The sequence below is a fragment of the Nelumbo lutea genome, chromosome 1, assembly GCF_056320005.1.
Source record: "Nelumbo lutea isolate HS-2025 chromosome 1, American lotus-T2T, whole genome shotgun sequence".
NCBI classification, from domain to species: domain Eukaryota; kingdom Viridiplantae; phylum Streptophyta; class Magnoliopsida; order Proteales; family Nelumbonaceae; genus Nelumbo; species Nelumbo lutea.
In genome coordinates this window covers 201596073-201614297 of record NC_142684.1, presented here as the reverse complement: position 1 = coordinate 201614297, position 18225 = coordinate 201596073, and the positions used below count along the sequence as shown (strand labels likewise).

At 40.0% G+C, this 18225-nt stretch overlaps 1 protein-coding gene across 1 annotated transcript in view; it reads right to left on the bottom strand.

Moving 5' to 3' along the window:
• The window catches only part of MEE44 (Nucleotidyltransferase family protein), a 58677-nt gene that overhangs the window by 22088 nt on the left and 18364 nt on the right, over nucleotides 1–18225 (bottom strand). Inside the window, 2 exon segments of the mRNA XM_088962273.1 lie at nucleotides 1974–2014; nucleotides 3047–3106. Of these exon segments, the coding sequence (XP_088818399.1) occupies nucleotides 1974–2014; nucleotides 3047–3106 (101 nt within the window).

Below are 18225 nucleotides of genomic sequence, written 5' to 3'. Positions count from 1 at the left end.
TCAACTCATTTCATAAATTTCTCATACTGGCATAATAGTCCTCAAGGCTCTGATTCTCTTGTTGTAGATTAAAGTACTCTTGGTACAGTTCGTAAACCCTAGTAGTGTTATCTTGTCCAAAATATAGTTTCCTTGCATGATCCCAGACTTCCTTGGTTGTATCTAAAAACATGAAGTTCACATTAATTTTGGACTCCATGCTGTTCCATAGCCAAGTCATAATTTGAGCATCCTCCTGCTCCCATTCATCATATCCCGGAGAATCAATTGAGGGTTTATCTTCCCTCACATGTTTCACTTTCTTTTTGGCTTTCAGGAAATTTTCAACAGACTTGGCCCAAAGGACATAATTCTCACCATTCAGTTTTATAGAGGTCATCTGCACATTCAGATAATCAGAAGGCACCATCACACTTGATTTGTATTCACTGTTGTCTCCCATGACTGCACAAAAAAACAGTGAGATGTTGTACCACTAAATTGTTACTCTACTACCCTAATAAATCACCACACTCCACACGAATGACTGAACACCACTAGGGTTCCTAGTACCAGGTTTCAGCAGCAACACTCACAACTATTCACCACTGTTTCAGCAATAATATTCACAACTGTTTACCACTTTTAGCAACAGCACTACTGTTATCGTTTACTGTCAGCACTAGAAACCCTCACAACACACCTCATGAATAATATTTTCAGTTCTGCAACATATAAAAGAAACTTGCTACATACCACAACTTAGTTCAAAGATCATGTACTTGTCGAGTAGAGGGTACCAAGTCAGCACTATCACCATCACAAAACCAGCCCTCTTCGAATTGCGAGTAGAGGGTTTTCTACCAACCACACAAAACCACAACGACTGCACTCATTGGAGGCATGGAAACCCCCAAAAGGAGAAAACGACCAGTCCTTTTCTTCCTTTCTGGAAAACTCACTAAATATTAATGATAATTCTGCAAAACCCTAGAGAGGAATGCGCAGAACAGAGAGAAAAGACCATGATAAAACTCAGATTAGATGTTCGTATATGTTCAGATCAGAAGAAAGAGAAGGAAAAGAGAGAGAGGAGGAGAAAGAGAAGAAAAAGGAGAAAAGTCACAGCCGAACTAGACAGAAAAAAATCTCAAAACCTCTAGTCGGCCCTTCTTTTATTTATACTCTTCTAAGATATACAAGGTTTACCATTGTGCCACATCAGCACAGCAATACATATATAACTAAACATAAAAGGACTGTACTACCCTTGTCCAGCCGACTCTAACAGCTCTTATGGAGTCCCCATGTCCTATGGTACTAAATATAACCTTGGATAGACCCAAGACCATCTCTAAAAAATTTAATCAATTTTTTTTATGTCGGAGCTTTTAACTCCCTTGGCATGGCTAAGCAATTCTCCATACCAATGGGGTAAACATAGTTTTTTTTTTTAAAGGTGAACTGGTGAAGTATAATTTTTACTAACTGAAAAGAAAATATTTTATGCTTTCCTCTGTTTAGAAACATATATCCAGGTCTGCCGTTTCACAAACGTTTTCTTTGTTTCCATCTTTTTTCAGGTAACATTAAGGCAAAGATTTTTCAGAGATCAATCCCTTTCAGTATATGTTGAAAGAGAGAAGCTGGACTCTCAAAGAAAATGATGATATTGGTTTCCTCGTTGATATCCATCCGGATCTAGAGATGTAGAAAGATCCTTATTAGATGATATGGTCTTAGACATACAGAGAATATGTAGTTTTGCATTTAGTGTATAGCCTCATAGAGGGAGACACTGCTTGTTTTTGTTTTGTATATTTTCTGAACACTCTTACCTTTTTGTATACTCATTTTTCTATTTAATAAAGCTCTTCTATTTTGCTATCAAAAGAAAAATACTATGCATGGAAAAGCACAATCAGTTTTGTAGAACAATTTAAATTATAGGTGAAAAAGAACTGATATAGCTCTGTGGTCCACAACCTACTTACCCAAAGAAGTAGAGAAAGTCCATCAATAGGCTTCCTAGGTTCTGCAAGGCATTTATAAAAAAGTTAACGCAAGATAAATTATATGAAACAACACAAATGAAAATTTAAAACAAACATGATAGGAATGAAAAGATGAATATAATTTCTAGGTATGATCTAAGGCATTGAGTATTTCAGAATCTGCTGCTTTATAACAGTAGCCACATATTCCACAAATAATAATGATAATAATAATAATAATAATGACTTTAACTATTACTACTATTATTAATTGTACATGTTTTAAAAGACAAGAATATTGTGCATTAATTTTTTATCGTTATGAGCAAGGTACCTCTTCTAACTGGGGATCCATCCTATTTATCAAGGGATGTGCCCAAATCAGTCCCTCTTGGACAAAATGCAACATTTCTCTTGGGCAAAAATATAACATTTGTACATATCTTGTTTTTTCTCATTAATAAATAAACTTTCACTTACCTATCAAAAATAAAATGCAACATTTATCAGTTCCTTTTTTATTAAATCACTATGTTATTAGGGGGCTTTGGACTTGTTTTTTTTTTTTTTTTGATGAATTTGGGCTTGTTTTTCTATAATGACTTTTTTATTGGGATTGACTTGCTGGGTTGGTTCCTTTATTTCCTGCTCCCTGCTTATGTTTTCTTTAATTTCTTCCTTTTTGTACCTTTTGTGGGAGATTTTGTATTCTCTCAAGACTCCCTTCTCTTTTCGCCAATGAAGTTTTCTTTTTTCATCATTAGGAGTGTACCTCATTTATCAAAACAGAATATGCCAAAGTCACTTCCCTTATCTTACCCCTAATAACCGCAATCTGCAAGAACATAATCTATAAAAGCTCACTCAAAGGAGGGCTTCTCACCAATAGTAAATATGGATAAGTTTTTCTTCTTCCTTTTTTTTTTGTGGGAGCTGGGGAAGTATCAATTTGATGTCTACATATTAAATTCAAATTTCCATCAAACTTGGATAAGGTCGTCCAGATGTGGCATTTGCATAAAAGAAACTCCATATTATTTATGTCATATCCAACTAAAAGTTTAAATACTTACTTGGTTAATAGACCGGCCAAGATGGTGCTCATGCTGTAGAAACCGTATGATCAGTAACACCTACACAAAGCATCAGAGAAAGTAAGATTGAAAATTGTAGTACCAAATGCTTTATCTTTGGTAAATAAAAAGTCAACATAGAGAAGAAAATAAGCAACTATTGCAATTATGGAACATCTTTCCACCACAAAACATGCTCTCCCCATGGAAGTAATATGTAACATCCAGTGGCAACTAAAAATAGACCACATCAGTTGATTTGTGCCAAAGTTGACCTCATAAAGAAACAAAGCAAAATTTCCCCTAGCATGGGAGTATGGTAAAGATGGATGTCCCCATTCCCAGCGAGAAAAAAAAAAAGAAGAAAAGAAAAAACATAAGCTACATGATTAAATAATGGCTCTCAGTCAAGATCTTAGAATTTCAATAGAGACTAATATTTCAAGATGATATTTAGATCGTCAGCAACTATGGAAGTTGTGAGATCTCAAGTTTTGACTATAAAATACCCATTAATCTTATAGAATTTTGAAGAAAATTCAATAGTTTATGATTCTATTTCAACTTTGATTAGAAGTAGGACTATAATTTCCAAAACCAACATTGAAAGTCTTGCTTCTAGTTCAAAAAGTTGCCATGAGTTGAATAAAATATACACCTCATGGTAACTTGTAAGTCATGGTATGCATTTAGCCTGGGAAGGGCACACATATGGAAGGTGAAGCCAAGGATCAAAATTTTGCAATGTATCATCCTGCATCAGCCGATACATATCGTATCAGTGGGTCACCAATAAGAGAAATTCTGGGACTTTAGGGTTTTAACCTATTTAAGGAGATAGACAGGCCTTAGACCGATCCCCCTGAACAGGTTTTGAAAAAAACAGAAGTAACAAAAAAAAATTATGAAGCATGCTGTTGAAAAGTCTGATACGCCCCATCCAGGGAATCAAACTGTATCGATATTTGGAACCTTGGCTGAAGCACCGATTCTTCTATTGGGATTATCGGAATACAATGTTATTTTTCTATTTTTATCAGTAACAGTAGATTTTATTACTTTATGATCATGAAAAAAGCTTTAACCTCCCCAAAAACAAAGTAAGATGGAGACACAAAAACAGAATACAGCTGACTATGCCATGACTGATACGACAGAGTTACAGTCTTAAAAATTACCCCTGGACTTGGGGCCCCTCACAACAAGGCACCCCTTCCCAACCTTCTTCTATCTAAAGATTCATCAGAATACAATATTTCAAGAATTTTTTTTATAAAGAAGCATCACGTTATTGTGTTTCAAATAAGATTCCTGGAGTTCATTTCTTTTATTGGTATCCAAGAGTCGCTGTCAGCTCAAATCAGTCTTGGTCCCAATCATTTTGGGTTGGTTAAACAGATTTTGTCCTACCACTACTCTGTAGTGAGAATAGGCCGAATGGGCCTTAGTGGTTCTATTTCTTTCAAGTTATGTTTTAACTTTTAAGTTTATGTTCTTTTAGTTATGGGCCTTTTTTGTTTATTTTATTTCAAATCAGTCTTTAGTGCTAACCGCCCTACTAAGGGCATATGAGGAATTGTACCCAGTTTTACATTAAGAAATAAAAGACATCTTGAGGGGACTAGAGAAAGGATTGAACATCTTCTCTCTCTCTCTCTCTCTCTCTCTCTCTCTCTCTCTCTCTTTCCTTCCTCTTCTTCTTCCACAAGCTTTTGCTGAAACCTTCCATTCTTCTTTATTTCTTTTCTTTTTTCTATATTTTCTGATTTACTATGGAGCTGCTCAAAAGCTGCAATTCTTTGGACCATATGGGAAAAAGGAAAGTACAGGCGTTCAAGGAATAAGCTCACAAGGAGGTTTTAATGGAAAATATTGTGTGCAAGGTACTGAGGTAGCCCATTGGGTCTTTGCACCATCCTCAATAGGAGAAATAATAAGGGGTTGGAACAAAATCGCGAACTTATCTTCAACAAGGACATCAGCTTTTCTTTTTTGGTGACCTCCTGAGATTAATCAACTAAAATTGAACTGTGATGTAAGTAAAATGGGGGATCCATGCAATCCATGCAACTAAGGCATGGCAGGTGTGATTAGAGATGGAAGTGTGTTAACATTGGCAGTACACTCAGGCCCAATAGCTGATCTCCCTAAAGGCAGAATTATCAGCATTGTTTTTTTTATTTAAAGCCCGTTGGTTATTCAAAATTAATAGATATCACGTTGGAAGGAGACTCATGCATAACAGTGATATGCTTAAGACACAACAATCTGGGACCATGAAAATAGTTTGGCTGATTCTTTAGCCAAACAAGGGGTGAACAGAACTCATTCCTTTTAGGGGACTATAAATGCAGAAAAACATAGTTGTCAAGGTGATGGCACAATGCCTAGGAAACAAGGTGCCCATAGAAGTTCGCCTCACTTCAACACCTAGAAATTCTGTACATGGCAATGTGAAATATTTTTATATTCTTTATTTGTGAGATTATTACAATAAAATAGACATCAATCAACACACAGTGTTGGTATATGCTGTCTTGAACCCTCAAAGACTTCAAAAGTCAAAACCTGAACCAAAAAGCAAGGAAGAACTTAAAACTATCCAATCAACATGTTCTTCTTTTAGGACAAAAACAGGAGCATAGCCCTTATATTTTCTCAATTTTCTTTCTTCTTTTTCTTCTCATGAATATGTTGATTTTCTATGTTCTAAAATGAAGTTAATGCTTTCTCATGAAGATTATAGATAAATATTAGTGAAAGATGGTTACTGACTGCACCCCAAATACTACTGCCAAAAGTTCTGTCCTTATTGAATTACCTACTTCTATAGGACTTGTATAAATTGCACGTATGGATCCATTCCCATTCCTTGTCAATCCTCCAATTCCAGAAGGTTCGGGATTACCCATGCTGCTGCCATCAAAGTTCAATTTTTTTTATATGAAATGGTAACTTTCATTGATGATATTAAATAAAGAGTACAGTTATCACCACCCATAGGGTAGGCGGAAAAATCGGATCAAAAGCCTTATAAACAAGCCCAAAACAAAGCCTCCCTAATAACTCCTTGCTTAGCTAAAGCGTCAGCCATTCCATTCGCTGACCTTATTACCCAATTAAATTGAAACCCAAGTTCCCTTGCTAAGCTAATAATCTCTCTTAGAGGTTAAGTGACCATACTCCCAAGTTTCTAGATTGCATCCACTCTATTACCAGCTAGGAGTCTCCTTCCACTTCTAAGTGCTGCATTCCCCATTGTTTTGCCAATTTCAGTCCTTGGAGTAACAATGACTTCTGCCCTCAAAGAATCTCCCACCCCAATCAATTTCAGTCCTTCCTCGTTTCTGAAGACACCCCCAAAACTTTTCCTTCCTCTTGAATTAAAAGGGAATAGGGAGAGGATACAGCTATAGAACTCCAACTTCTAACTAAATCAGCTGAAGAGAAGTCCTTGAAAAGTTGTTGCACTTTCAACCAATGCAGAATCTTGATGGTAATGACCTCAACAAGTCTTCCTTGGATTTTTCTTGCCATTGGAAAATCATATTGTTTCTCTCTTCCCAAAATGACCAAAAGACGGCTGCTCTTATTGTTCTCCACATTACCCTACAACCAAAAAGCGATGAGAACTAATCCCACAAATAAGAAGCAAAAGGACAAGAAATCAAAAGATGAGTCATTGTCTTACCATTTCTTAAGCAAAGGCAACAGACATGTGGGGAAAGGCACCAATCTGACATTTTTCTTTGAAATACATCCATAGTGTTGATGTTTTGGAAAGCAACTTCCCAGAAAAAAAGCCCTAGCCTTTGGTGGAACAGGAGAATACCACACTTCTTTAGCAAAAAAGGAAAGGCGCAATAGAAGGCTGAATTAGGGCATTGAAAAAAGAAGAGCAAGAGAAGACCCTTGAAGAGGATGTTGAGAATGGCTAGACGGGTGTTTTTGGTTTTTTTCTCCTTTCTTATACTCTCTCAGTATTTGGGCACCCATATAGGGGCCTTCTTGTAATTATTATTTTCTCAAATTATAAAGTAATCTTTTGAGGGTGTGAACAGTGAAATAACACACACCTCCCGACACTCGCTCTCTTCTTCCTCTTCTTCTTCTTCTCTTCTCTTCTCTTCTTCCTCTCTCTTCAAACCCTAGTTTCTGCAACTGAGGATTTTGTCCAAATTCTACTGTCTGGGCAAGAATGATCTAGGAAAACTGAACAGTTCATCTGCACAAGCCAATTTTGACTCCCTCAACCCTCTTCTCAAACCCAAGTCCTAGGTCCCCTCGTACACACAGAGTGAGGAAATGGTTTTGAATTTATCTAGGGAAAGAGAATATATTACTGGGGATCTGTCCTTAAGAGGGGTGTTCCCAAACCAAAGATCCTCCCAAAACAGAATTTCACTACTTGAACACAGATCAAGTCTGATGAAAGGCTGAAAGGAAGGCAAGACTCCAGCAATGGCTTTCCAAGGGGAGAAATAAGTAGCCCTAGGGTCGACACCAGCATCACATCCATTAACCGCCATCCCATGAATACTTTCCACCACCAAGTGCCATATATTTACTCCCGCTACAGAACTCTTATTCTAATTGACTTTTTTTTGGAAAAGGTAAGGTAATTTTATTCAAACAAAGAGAACATACAAACAGAGCTCAGGCCAATGAAAACAGCTTGGGAACAACACAAGTTACAAGGTCCAACAGGACTAAGACGAAATAAAAGAGGCAAATTCAGGTGTCTGAACTCCTCAGTAACAGACACCCAAGAAATCAGCTTGCCCACTACTCTCTGCACGAGCTCTTCAGGACTTTTAACTCTATTACAGAAAATTTTTGTTGTTCCTTTCAGTCCAGATGGACCACAAGACTGCTGCAGGGATGGTCCTCCACACTAATTTTCCTTTTTTACTTAGGCCTTTCACTTTCCAGCAGCACAGAAGTTCCTTGACCGACCTAGGCATAACCCAGTTGATGTTCATGGAATTCAGAAAGTGCTCCCACACCCGAGAGGAGACTGAGCAGTGAAGACACAGATGATCTGTAGATTCTGGGAGGATGCCACAAAGAACACAAGAAGGATCCGAGATTTGAATGCCACGCCACAAAGAACACTAGGGCCATAGTCCACACCAGAAACTTGGATCTAGATGGACTTGTTGGATTCCAGATCTGAGTAGCAAGAAATTCTATGAGACCTGAGCTGCACAATTTGGAAGGAAGAGACTTGACAGAATCTCTTCCAAGGAAAGGTCTATCTTCTGCTTCTGTAAAAGGTCCATCAGCTCTATAATCTCCTCCAACTCCCAATCAAATAAATTCCTCCTAAAGAGGAGGGGTCCAAATAAAAGTCTCCAGATGAACAATAACTCTCAGCCACCGAGGAATCTTGATTAGAAGCACACAGGAAAAGGAGAGGAAAGAAATCAGCCAGTGGGCCATCAAAACACCAAGGGTCCTTCCAAAATTTAGTTCTATCCCCTTTGCCTATCTTGACTGAAATTCCTTCCAAGAAAATAGAGAAATTCTTCATGATGCCTTTCCAAAGGGAGTTACCCCAGATTGGAGGGGGGTGCCTAGATCTCCAGTTACCCCACTCCACCCCATATTTTCCAGCTATAAGAGATCTCCACCAAGCATTCCATTCAGAAGAAAACCTCCAAATCCACTTACTTAGAAGGGCTGAATTAAAACTCTTCAATTTCCTTATTCCTAAGCCACCTTCTGCCTTAGGAAGACACACTTGGTCCCACTTACCTGGTCAATTTTGTTCTCCTCTTCCCAACCCCTCCAAAGAAAATTCCTCTGAAGCTGTCCAATCTTTCTGCTACTTTGTTTGGAATAGGGAGAAGAGACAGGAAATAAGTGGGCAGATTAGAAAGGGTATTTTTTATTAGAGTAACCCTGCCCCCAAAAGAGAGATATATTGCCTTCTAGGAAGCTAATTTTTTCTCCAATCAATGACTGGGTCCCAAACAGAGGAGGAAGACCAATTTGCCCCCAAGGGCAAGACCAAATATTTCACAGGGAGGAAATCAATCTAACAAGCCAACACCTCAGCACGGTTTTCTAAATTGGCAACTTGACCCACTGGAATGATTGGACTTTTGCTCAAATTAACTTTAAGCCCAGAAACCACCTCAAACCAGGTTAAGATCCCAAGGACTAGATCCAACTGATCAAGAGAAGCATCCACAAAGCATGGTGTATCATCTGCAAATTGGAGGATATTGACCTTTTCCCCCCAGGGAAAATTGCAAAACCATCCCAACAACCAAAATCAGCTGCCTTCTTGCAAAAAAGAGCAAGAATTTCTATAAAACAAATAAAGAGCAAGTGGGAGAGGGGATCACCCTGTCTCAAACCCCTTGAACTGTCAAAAAACCCCGCTGACTGACCAGTAATCAAGACTGAGAATTAAGGAGAGGTTATACATACTTTGATCCAATTCCTCCATTTCTACCCAAAATTCATGTGTTGCAACACAGAATCAATACATCTCCAATTGACATGGGTTAGCGTAGGGGTATTTCTGTCTTTATACCTAAATTAATGTTGCTGATTTGTAATGTGTGTTAGAACCAGTGCTCCTTACTTAAATAAGGGCACATATCTCCATTCATTTATTTTTAAAACCTACACTAATGGAAGAGCTAGCGTAGGGGTATTTCTGGCCGACTGGGAGAGCTAGCTTGAGACTTCCAGTTCGAACCAGATTTTCTCCTTTCTCTCTTTCTCTCTTTCTTCCACCTTTCTACCTCTTTCTACATAACCAATCTCAGACAGATAGAACTCCAAGGTAGGCCGTATCATAACATGGTATCAGAGCTACTTGAATCTGCCTAGATTTTTGTCTGCCTAGATTTCTATTCTCTGCGCACCCTATCTAGGGTTTCTCTTGATTTATCTACATTCGACTGGAGATAAGGGAAAGGGCTGAAAAGGAGTGATCGCCCTCTTCCCTTGGAGGTTTCTATGCCTCCAGTCAGGTCTTGTGTGGTTGGTTGCTGTGGTTTCTAAGATCGCCCTCCCCTAATCAATAAAGAATAGAGGGCCGATCTGTGTGGTGCAGTGGTTGTCTTGTGTGGACTGATTTCCTACTCGTGTGGTTGTTCCTTCAGTGATAAGGTAAGAAATTTGTGTGCATGATATCTGTTATGGATCAAATAGGAAGTGTGTTTCAGACAGTAGTGTGCTGGGGTTTATGCTGGTTTTTGTGTATTTCAAAGGAAGAGTTATGATCATATAGTGGTGAGATTTTAGGTAGCCGTAGGGGTAGGGTTTGTGGTGAAAAGAGCACACTTTTCAGCAACAAAAAGTGCTGAAATCAGTGTGACGAGTGTGATCTAGTTGTGTGCAGTGTGCAGAATTCAATAGAATTCAGCAAGTGTGCAGAATCGGTGATAACAGAATGGAAGAGAACAGTGATTGTAAACCTAATGTGATGGTGCCTACAGACTACCTGAATGTTCAGATGACCTCCATTAAACTAAATGGAGAGAATTATGTGCCTTGGGCTAAATCCGTCGAAGTCTCTCTAAAGGCAAAGAAGAAGGTAAAACACATAATAGAGGAGAAACCCTCCACTAACTCTCACGAGTATGAAGACTGGGAGCAAGAGGATGCTCAGATCATCACATGGTTGTGGAATAGTATGGAACCTAGGATTAGTGTAAACTTCATGTTTCTTGACACTGCCAAAGATGTGTGGGACCATGCGAAGAAATTGTATTCGGGTCAGGACAATACAACAAGAGTGTATCAGTTGTATAAAGAGTACTTTAATCTGCAACAGGGCAGTCAGAGTCTTGAGGAGTACTATGCCAGCATGAGAAACATACGTAATGAGTTGAATGTCTATCACGCTCTCACTTCTGATGTCAAGATCCAGCAACAACAGAGAGAACAGCTTGATGTGACTAGATTTTTGGTGGGACTGAAGTCTGAATATGAACCAGTACGGGCTCAGGTATTAGGAGGATCAGCTCTCCCCTCCTTAGAAGAGGTATTTGCTAGACCCCGGAGGATTTCTATCGGATCTACTGAGAACTCTAATATCTCAGATAGATCTGCCTTTGCTGTATCGAGAGGCCATGGTGCTAGAGGTGGAACTCGAGGAGCTCAGTCTGGTCGTGGTGGTAGTAATGGTGGGCCTACTTATAATCGTGGTGGTGGTCGTATAGGGGCAGAGATTCAGGGGGAGCCCGTGGTAGAGGACGTGGCTCAAGCCCAAGGAAGTGCACTCATTGTGGTATGGATGGACATACCATTAACTATTGTTATGATCTACATGGTCCACCCTCAACCTGGGCCAATCATGCTGCGACCAATGACACCAGTTCCAGCTTTAGTCAGGAGAATCATTCATCTGATCCGATACCTCCTACATCCACAGATGGTCCCGTGAAGGAGATGGTGAGTGTTCCCCCTGATGAATATGAGAGGTTTACCCAATCACAGCAGAACATGGCGACTTTCGCTCACTCAGGTATGGCTTGTCTGGCATCCACACCCAATCCCAAGATCATTGACTCTGGAGCCTCCGATCACATGACTGGAACTCCAAGTGTGTTTTCTTCCTTATCTCATTGCTCAACATCACAATCTGTCACCCTTGCTAATGGTTCCACATCCACAATTTGTGGTGTTGGTAATGTTGACCTAGACCCTATATCCCTCTCCTCAGTTTTGTGCGTTCCTAAATTGCCTTTTAATCTTATGTCTGTTAGTAAGCTGACCAAATCACTTAACTGCTCCATTACTTTTTATCCTTCTATGTGTGTTTTTCAGGATCTCAAGACGGGGATGAAGATTGGTGGAGGGCATGAAGCTGGTGGACCGTATTATCTTGACGGTGGTGGTAGAACTTCAACAGCTCTCCAGTCATCCCTTTCTCCTCTCCAGTAGCACTACCGGTTTGGTCATCCGTCGCTAAAAATTTTGAAGTCTTTGGTTCCGTCTTTGAGTTAGCTTTCTGTTTTGGATTGTGAGTCGTGTCAATTTGGGAAACACCATCGTGTTCTCTTTAGTTCTAGGGTTGATAACCTTGTGTCAAGTCCTTTTTCGTTAATTTATTCAGATGTTTGAGGTCCTTATAAAGTGATGTCATATAATGGATACAGATATTTTATCATTTTTGTAGATGATTTTTCAAGGATGACATGGCTCTATCTAATTGTAAAGAACATTGATGTGGGCCCCACAGCTGTGGTCCCACTCTGTCCGTAGGGTAGAATGTATCTAGTCACAGCTGTGGTTATTTTGCTATTTTGTTATTTCTAGTTTTAGTTTTATATTGTTTGTTACTTGTTAGCAATTATGATGAAAACACCAAGGGCAGATATGTCCTTTCATGTAACTAGCATAACCTATATATATTAACTTAAAGTGGCGGCGGCAGAATATTGACATTCTGTTCTTCTCAAAATCTGTGTTCTACTGCACTTTCACCACTCTTTCTTCTACTTCTTCACTTTTCTTCTCATCGAACCTGAAATCTCTTAGCGGTCAAGACTGAATAGCAGTCTTGAAAACCTACACTAATGAAAGAAAGAAGTGAATTGTTTACCATTTTTCAGAAATTTTATGCTGAGATTCGTAATCAATTTGGTACCCACATCAAAGTTTTCTGTTCTGATAATGGTCGTGAATATTTATCCTCATCATTTCAACAATACCTGGACCAACATGGCATTATACATCAGACCTCATGTACCTACACCCCACAACAAAACGGAGTGGCTGAGAGAAAGAATCGCCATCTCCTGGAAACCGCACGGTCCCTAATGCATCACATGCATGTTCCCAAACCCTTTTGGAGTGATGCAGTGCTTACCTCTTGCTTTCTGATTAACCGGATGACCACATTCATCCTTGATGGTCATTCTCCGTTTATGATCTTATTTCCCGCTTTGTCTTCGTTTCCTCTTACGCCTAGGGTATTTGGGTATGTTTGCTTCGTCCATAATCTAGGTCCAGGGAATGACAAGTTCGATGCCCGTTCTCTTAAGTGCATCTTCCTTGGCTATTCTCGAACCCAAAAAGGGTACAGGTGTTACCATCCTAGTTCTCGACGGTCCTTTGTGTGTGTTGATGTCACCTTCTTTGAGTCTACTCCATTCTTTTTGGGGTCAGGTGATGCTTCATCCTCCTCTTCCACTTCCCGTTGCCGACCCTCTTCCCCTTGTTCCAGTCGTGACCAAACCCTTGCCTCCGGTGCCACCACCTGTTGAACGCCCACCCATCCGTCATGTGTATACACATCGCCCACGCGTACTAGCTACTACTCCTCCGGCTACATCTCCGTCGACAAATCTAGCACCAAACCCGCACTCAGCATCTGAGCTTGATCTCCCCATTGCCTTACAGAAAGGTAAACGCACTTGCACCCTTCATCCTATTTCTAATTATGTTTCACTTACCTTTCGCCTCCCATTCCCAGTTTGTCACCTTGTTATCATCAGTTGTTGTCCCTAAGGATGTCCAGGAAGCCCTTGCCTCTCCAGGGTGGTGTCGAGCGATGGAAGAAGAACTCTCTGCCCTTCATCATAATCATACTTGAGACCTCACTGCTCTTCCTCCTGGGAAGCAAGTTGTTTGTTGTAAATGGGTTTATACGGTTAAGTATCTGCCTGATGGTAGTGTTGAACGCCTGAAAGCACGATTGGTTGCAAAAGGGTACTCCCAAACCTATGGTATTGACTACACAGAGACCTTCTCACCGGTTGCTAAGATAGGGTCAGATCGTGTTGTGATATCTCTTGCAGCCATGTATGATTGGCCGCTACATCAGCTTGATATCAAGAATGCCTTTTTGCATGGTGACTTACTCGAAAAGGTCTACATGGAGCAACCTCCAGGGTTTGTTGCTCAGGGGGAAGATGGTAAGGTGTGCAGACTAAGGAAGGCTATATATGGGCTTAAACAGTCTCTTCAAGCATGGTTTGGTAGGTTCAGTGAGGTAGCAAAGAAGTTTGGTATGAAACGGTGCAAAGTTAATCATTTTGTATTTAGTCATGACTCTCCGGGAGGAAAAATATTGTTGGTGGTGTATGTAGATGATATTGTTATTACTGGGAATGATAACATGGGTATTGACAGGCTGAAGACTTATCTACAGGATCATTTTCAGACAAAGGATCTTGGTAAACTGAAATATTTTTTGTGCTTGATTTACTAGAAGAAACAGGCTTGTTGGGTGCTAAACCAACTAAAACACCTATGGACACAAATACCAGGCTAAGCAGTGATATGGGTGAAGTGTTTGAAGACCCTGGCAGATACCGACGACTTGTGGGTAAACTGAACTACCTAACCATTACTAGATCAGACATCTCATTTGCGGTTAGTGTGGTAAGCCAGTTCATGCAAAAACCTCTGATTCCTCATTGGAATGCAGTTTTGAGAATTGTAAGGTATTTAAAAGGGGCTCCGGGTCGCGGTCTGATATACAAGAGTGGCAGCAAACTTGAAATAGAAGGGTATTCTAATGTTGACTGGGCCGGTTCTATGTCTGATAAGCGGTCTACCACAGGCTATTGCACCTTCCTGGGAGGTAACCTGGTGACATAGAAAAGCAAGAAGCAGACGGTTGTGGAAAGTAGTGCGGAAGCAGAATATAGGGCTATGGCGCACACCGCTTGTGAATTAGTGTGGCTAAGGAACCTTCTACAGGAAGTAGGGTACAACATCAACATTCCAATGAAGCTCTATTGTGACAATCAGGTTGCAGTCCATATTTCCTCTAATCCGGTGTTTCATGAAAGAACCAAGCACATTCAAGTTGACTGTCACTTTGTGAGGGAGAAGGTGCTGAATGGAGAGCTAGACACTACATATGTTAATACAGGAAACCAGTAGGCAGACTTATTTACAAAAGGCTTGAGTCGGGGAAGAGTGGACTAAATATGTAACAAGCTGGGAGTATATGAGATATACTCACCAGCTTGAGGGGGAGTGTTAGCATAGGGGTATTTCTGTCTTTATACCTAGATTAATGTTGCTGATTTGTAATGTTGTGTTAGAACCAGTGCCCCTTACTTAAATAAGGGCACATATGCCTTTTCATTTATTTTTAATAATAAAAGTATTGTCTGGCTGACTGGGAGAGCTAGCTTGAGACTTCCAATTCGAACCAGATTTTCTCCTTTCTCTTTTTCTCTCTTTCTTCCACCTTTCTACCTCTTTCTACATAACCGATCTCAGACAGATAGAACTCCAAGGCAGGCCGAATCATAACAGCATGGTTGTAGGCCTTTTCAATACCTAAAATCTAATTTACAAATCAAGCCAGGGACTCCCTCTCTTCTTCTTGAATGAATGAGCTCATTAGCAATAAGTACAGAATCAAGCATCTGCCTTCTCGGGACGAAAGCACTTTGATTGTTTGAAATTACACTACCTAACACCTGTTTCATTCTCTCAGCTAGTACTTAAGCTAGGATCATGTAAAAATTGTGGAGGAGACTGATTGGTCTGAAATCTTTGATATTTACAGCCCCTTCAATTTTTGGAATGAGAGTGATAAAGGTAGTATTTAAGCTTCTTTGCAGAGATGCATTTGCATAAAATGCTTGGAAGACATTCATCAAATCTTGTGTTTCACTATATCCCAGCATTTTACATAAAAGAGATTAGTGAGCCCATCTGGCTTTGGGGATTTATCATCCTCCAACTTGATAATGGCCTTGATTTCCTCCGTAAAGGGTCTCTCAAGGAAAGATTTCTGAACTTCACTCAGCTACTTGAAATGAAGGTTTTGGGGAAAAGGTCTAAGAGTCCAAAATTCTTTATAAAGGCTTTTATAGAAAGTAGTTTCCACCACCTTCATTTCTGCATCTGATTCCCCAGTTCGGCCTTCCCGCTCCAACTTGCTGATTGAGGAAACTCAAGCTCTGGCGTTTGCCAATTTATGAAAAAAGTGTGTTTTAATTATCAAAAAAAAAAGTGTGTTTTTGTCCCCCTCCTTCAACCAAACCACCTTAGCCCTTTGCCTCCACTTGATTTCTTCCTTGACAGTCAATTTATCAAAATTAATTTTTGCCTAGGATCTCTTCAACCTGAATTCTTCTGATAAGGGGCCTACCTCTTCTGCTGAATCAATTTCTGCAATGATGCTCAATAAAGCTCTCTTTTCTGTTTCTGAACTCAAGTTATTCTCCACTTTCCAAATTTTTAATCTCTCTTTAATTGCACCTAATTTTTTTGCCAAAATAAAGGAGCTAGTGCCCACCACCTGAAGGTCTCTCAATGCAGTCTTCAACAAGGGAATAAGCTTCTCATCTTCGAACCAGGCATTCTCGAGCTTGAATGGAGATCTGATTTTACCTCTATAGCCACAGACAAGATGAATTGGAATATGATCTGAGACTGGCCTAGGGAGGGCAATCTGCCTAAAATTGACACCTCCTCCCAATTTGAAGAGACCAAGAACCTATCCAGCCTCACCAGAGTGGGGATGTCTTTATTATTGGTCCATGTAAATCGACTACCTTGAAGAGGGAAGTCCATCAACTTAAACCTGTTAATAAAATCAGCAAACTGAAGCATCGCTCTTGATCTCCCACCTCTGGTATTATTTTCTTCAACAGACAGGATAAGTCAATGTGCCCCTCGCCTCTACCAATTCCTCCCAAAAGTCATCCCGAAGATTCCAATCTGTAGGGCCATAAACATTTGTGACTTGGCAGATATTACCATCTGAGAATTTCAGCAGTAAAGAAATTGAGAAATTCCCAGTGTTATAGGAGATTAAGCCGCAGAAAGAAGGATCCCAAAGGCTCACAAACCCCTTGCACTACCCACTGCAGACTTTGATTTCCATCTAACATGCCCCTCACCCCAAATACTCCTAACAATAGCAGCATCCAAGCACTCCAGTTTAGTTTCTTGAAGCAGGACAATCTTCGAATTAGACCTCTTCAGAGACTCACACACCACCAATCTTCTTCTACCTGAGCCCAAACCTCTTATATTCCAAGATAAAATTTTTAAATCCATGATAAACTTCAAGAACAGATCAAAAGCAACCCTCAAACATAAACTTTCTTTACTTCCCTCGACGTCCCCTCACTACTACCTGTCTTATCATTTAGGCCTCAAGTAAGCCTCATCATCTCTCTGCTCCTCTTCAAATTTGTTCTTCCTTTCTTTGCCGCAAGTTTCCCTCTCTCCATAAGGATTCTTTGCTCTAACCCCTCCAAAAATTTAATTGTTTCATCCTCCATCCCCTCCATCGAAACTCCTAAAATTTTCCCAAACCCATAAGTTTCGAAGAGACCCAAGAAGAGGAGGCAAAAACTTTGGAGGTTATCTCCCTGGATTATCGAGCTAGGTGCCTTACCTTTGTTGTTTCCTAAATGCGCTAGATCTCCAATTAGCTCTCGCAAGTTAGTGAGTAATTACCACTTTGCAAAAAAATAATGATATCATCCGCAAATTGTAAGTGAGTAATTACCACTTGTTGCCTCCCAACTCTCCAACCTTTGATTAGAATCCTTGAATCAGCCTTGAAAATCAAGACACTTAAGACATCCACTACTAAGGTAAAGAGGAAAGGTGACAATGAGCCTCCTTGTCTAAGGGCCCTCTTAGCAGGAAAGAAGTCCCTAGCTACTCCATTTACTAAGTCCCTAGCCCCTAACAATGGGTCTCCTTGTTGAAGGCCCCTTTATCCAATTACACCACCTCTCTCCAAAACCTCTGTTCCTCAACACTTCTAGAAAAAAACTCCCAATCCACCAAATCATAAGCCTTTTCTAAGTCAAGCTTACAGATCAGGCCCCTTTTCCTTTTCTTTTTTTGTAATCCACATTCATTGGTTATTAAGATCTAATCGATAATTTGTCTCCCTTTCACAAAGGCCCCTTGGTTCGACGAGATTAAGGAGGGTAGGACTTTCTTGATTCTTAGGGCAAGAACTTTAGAGATGATCTTATACAAGCTCCTAATCAAACTATTAGGTCTAAAGTCCTTAGGCTGAATTGTCAGCACCTTCTTCGGGATCAAGGGTATAAAAGTAGCATTTGCACCTGCATTTATTTTTCCTCTTTCAAAGAACTCCAAGAAAACATCCACCAAGTCATCTCCTAAGATACCTCAACAATCTTGATAAAAAAGCCATAGTGAATCCATCTAGGCCCGGGGCTTATGATCTTTCCATAGAGAATATTGCCTCCTTT